This window comes from Myotis davidii, unplaced genomic scaffold (assembly GCF_000327345.1).
Source record: "Myotis davidii unplaced genomic scaffold, ASM32734v1 scaffold37, whole genome shotgun sequence".
Taxonomy (NCBI): Eukaryota; Metazoa; Chordata; class Mammalia; order Chiroptera; family Vespertilionidae; genus Myotis; species Myotis davidii.
In genome coordinates this window covers 5,142,986-5,147,230 of record NW_006289395.1, presented here as the reverse complement: position 1 = coordinate 5,147,230, position 4,245 = coordinate 5,142,986, and the positions used below count along the sequence as shown (strand labels likewise).

General features: G+C 57.2%; 1 protein-coding gene across 1 annotated transcript in view; it reads right to left on the bottom strand.

The window, feature by feature from the left end:
• The window catches only part of ARHGAP44 (Rho GTPase activating protein 44), a 184,475-nt gene that overhangs the window by 14,470 nt on the left and 165,760 nt on the right, over window positions 1–4,245 (bottom strand). Inside the window, 3 exon segments of the mRNA XM_006761694.2 lie at window positions 47–120; window positions 123–198; window positions 871–888. Coding sequence (XP_006761757.1) covers window positions 47–120; window positions 123–198; window positions 871–888 — 168 coding nt within the window.

Genomic DNA, 4,245 nt, shown 5'->3' with positions numbered 1-4,245 from the left:
ACTTCCAGGAGGCCGGAGGTGGGGCAGTGAACCTGCCCGCGCTTACCTGGTCCGCTCGGCCCCAGGCTGGAGGCCCAGGCCGGATGGAGAAAGCGAGGGCACCACGGGGTCCTCTGGGGGCTGCTCCACCCTTTCCGGCCTGCCGACGACGAGCCTCTTCGCGCCACCCAGGACGTGTCCATCACCCTCACGCCCATGCTGGTGAGGGACACAAAGACACGTGCTTACCCGTGCGTGACAGACGGCGCCCCTCCCCCACGAAGCAGACACATTCAAGCAGGTGGGTGTCAGAACAGCAGCGCAGCCTTAGCACCCTCCTGGGCCCAGGGGAGCGAGGAGGACAGGCAGGGCTCCCCTGACGGCCAGGCCACTCCTGGAGCCCCCCGCCCGCCGGCCGGCCTCGCCCCAGCTGGCAGCTGCGCTTCACCCTCTGCCAAAGCAGCTGCTGTCAGTGCGAATGCGGCCTCTCTGGGGGCATTCGCTCCTCCCAGGTGGGAGACGCAGGGGAGCAGGACAGGGACAAGGGCAGCATGAGACCAGAACCAGGCACCGGCCTCAGGAGACACCTGAACAGCCATCCTTTCTATCACTTGCCGTCCAGAGCACGGAGCAGAGTCAGCAGGACCCGGTGCTGGCCTGGCACCGGCCAAGCTGTGCGTCCGCAGGCCACGCCCGCCTGCCTACCCTGCAGGGCGGGCTGATGGTGCCGGCGGCCTCCCTAGGCTCAGGTCCCACTTCAAGGATGGGAACAGTCACCTCAAGTCCGTCGGCCAAGCAACCACACACACATCCCCTCGCAGAGCTCGCCGAGGCGCAGTGCGCTCGGCGTTCAGACTGAACGTGGCCTGCAGCTACCCCAGGATACTGTACCTTTGGATTTTCCTAAGGCTGCAGGGACAGAAACATACAGATATTAGTGTCAACAACTGTCCTTCCTTGGGACACAGGGGTCGTCTCTCGTCAGGGTCTCAGCCTTCACTGTCAGGAACTTGTTTCCGTTTCCTTGGTCTCCTAGCTAAAGTGACTCTTCTATTTGGTGGGTGAAAAGTTCTTTGCTTCCGGGCGGCTCACAGGCGAACAGAGAGAGGGGCTGGAGTTGATGCTGGCGCACAGGGGCAGGTGGGCAGGAAACACATTACAGGGGGAGAGCGAGTTGCTGGAAGGGTAGGAGCCTCTGCTGTGTCTAAGGTCACAATTAGAAGGCGGTTCATTCCCTTTCCTCTGGTCGAGGAGTAACGGGAACTACAGTGCACGGTCAAGGCCTGCAGGACCAAGGCAAGGGCTAAAGTTTCCAGTGCTAAGGGCAGACAGACTCACTCAGGGAGGAAGCATGTGCTCCCAGCCCCGTGTCTCTGCAGGAGCCTGCGCAGTGGGCATGAGGGCTGTGCGTACTTCCTCTCACCTCTCCTCCCACGCTGGGATGGGAGAGCTGCCTGAGCCCCCTTCTGCAGGATCTCCGGGGACCTCTCCATGTCTAGGGTCCCTGTTAATAAACCTCATCTCCCTTTGATGAGGCACCTGGGGGTGGGGGTGGGTGGCGTGTCAGTCTCTTTCCAGGACTCACTAGCTTTCAAGCCATCTTGGTCCAAGGACCTGCCACCAATACATAAGCACCTTCCACAGGGGATCCTGAATCACTCCTGGAGGCCCCCCAAAAGCCCGAACAGGACCAGGTACAACCCTCATATTTAGAGTGAGCAGCAAGGGAGCATCAAATCATGCTCTGTGGCTTCAGAATTTCCCAGGATGCAGAGCAAGAAGCTTAACTCTCCATTGGGGGAGGGAGCTGATACCTCTCAGCCGCATGGGCAGAGATGGCAGGCATGCAAGCTGTCTCCCACGGTAAAGGATGGTAGGTCTCACCCTGTTTTCTCTTTCTTAGGATTCTCTTTCCCCTAGAAAGACCTTTCCCATGGGTGAGGGTGCGGAGGCCAGAGAGGGCTGATGGGCACGCCTTCTACTCCCAATGGCACCTTCTACCCTCAGCAGCCTCAGGTGCCAGGCTGCCTGATCTCCTCGTTTACCAGGAGGAGCTGGCTAGGGCACAGGGTATGGGCAGGATGAGACTTGCCAGGTGTCAGTGGCAAAATGCCAGCCACCAAGAAATAATGCCCGAACGTGAACTTCTGCTTCTACAGGGGGGCTGCCTGCCTTGATGCAGGTACCCCCTCCACCTGCAGCTGCTCTCTCACGGTGCGGGGAGGGGGGGGTCCACCTGCCCCAGGGAGCATGCGTCAGATGTCACTGGCACTTTCACAGGTAAGGACGAGGAGTCCAGGCAAGGGGCCAAGGAGCAGGGGATGCAGAGCTCTTGGCTGCTATCTATGGGGCTATGGGGCCATAGGACCACGGGGGAGACAGGTACAAACCCTCGCTGTGGCAAGGCTGTCCCAGGTAACTCCTCGCCAGCTACAAAGGCCTTACATTTGCATGGAACTTATCACCAGACACACTTGGTATGTTTCATGAGACCATACCCTGGAATAGGTTCTGAAAAACCCATGCCTCAGGACGCAGCTAAGCCATTCACTGAGTCAGTAAAGCTCTCTCCTCATCTACACAGTGAGGCCAGCACCTCCCACCCCGCCTCCAGCCTTCAGGAAGGAATTTCACCTGGGTGAGTGCTCAGATATATTTAGCATGGCCTCGGCCATCACTGTGAGAGGCCGCCGCGGGGTCCTGCAGGGGTTGGTGGTGTGAGCTGGGAAATGGCTGTGCCCAATAGGCGGTCTGTCCAGCGACACAGAAGGAATGCCATGGGGCTGACCTTGGAGATGCAGAGAGTCATGTGGTATCTTGATGGAGGGGAGAGAAAGGCCTGGGAGCAGGAGAGTGTGGAGCTGGGGTGGCAGCTCCAAAATGGGGTGACCCCTCTCCCTGTCCTGCTCACCCTGATTCTTCTAGGGGCAGCAGTCCCGTGGGCAAGAGCGCGCCTTTTAAAGGAGGGACTTGGTGTGTAATCCCACATTTCCTCATCACTAACTGTGTGGTCAGACGCGCTCCTTGCCCTCTGGGACCCTCTGAGTGCCCCCTGGTTCCCTCTGAGTGTCCTCTGGTGCCCTCTGTCAGACGGAGCAATACCATCCCCCTTTCTCTGCAGGTTGTTGTAAAGAGCAAATAGGAGAGTGTGCACAAGTTACTGAGCATCTAGTAAGAAACCAGTACGTGGTGACTTTGACTATGATGATGCTCTATTCTTGTAGGTGCCAAGAACAAATGATTTATAAGCCCCCCGTGCCCCCGATAAATAAATAGAGGGAATCCAAGTCTAAAACAGGCAGATCAAAGGGGGAGATAAAGGTACTGTGTCGGCGAATCAGGCTCAGCATGAGGTGGATATGTTGGGAAGACCCCACTGGGTCCTGTCACCAGGTTTACAGGGTCTGCCATCAGATTCTTCCCTTCCTAACACTGGCCCTGAACGTGAAAAGATTTGGGGTGGCTTCTCTGGTACAAATAAAGGACCCAAAAAACATGGGAGAGATACGAATCCCTTTTCCCTATGCTCCTAGTGTTCACGGAATCTACGTGTTAGAGGGGCCGCTGCGGGCCTCAGAGGGGCTGCTGGAAACCTCCTTGGATGAAGCTTGGCTTAAGGAGCAGAGAAATAGCGGGGATCCTCACCCGCCCCCCCCAACCCCCCAGGCATCACTGCCCAGCCAGGGCGCCAGGGCAGGAAAGAAGGAGAGCATAGGGGTCACCGTGGCTGAAAGTTTCTTTGGGAAACAAATTGGTGCTGAGACTCAGCGGAATGGCTCCGACCCTCTCACCTACGGGTCTTCCGAGTCCCAGAGCCTCCAGTACCCTCCCCATGTCCTCGGCCAGCCCACTGTGGCTTTAGTACACTTTGTGCTCAAAGAATTAGCCCAGTGCTCGTGGGAAGGTGGAGACAGATAAAAAACATTCCCGGTGTTTTAGTGAGATGTCCAAGCACAGGGCTGGCTGCTATCTTAAAAATGTGATGCAATAAAAAAACCTAGCGTGTGTGCTAGAAACAGCAATATTCACATACGCCAGGCATGTTTAAACACTGCATGAGTAAGACTGTATTTCACGCTCAGTTCTGAGGCTGGTGCTTACTATTATTTCCCAGGATTCCGAGGTTACCTTCCCAGGTCACATGGCCAGAATCTGAACCCAGGGAGCCTGGCCCCACAGCTCATACTCCACATCTGCAAAGGGCTGTTCCCCGGAGGGTTACGCTTCTGACACGAGGTGGGTGCGGACACAAAGTAGGTTAGATCT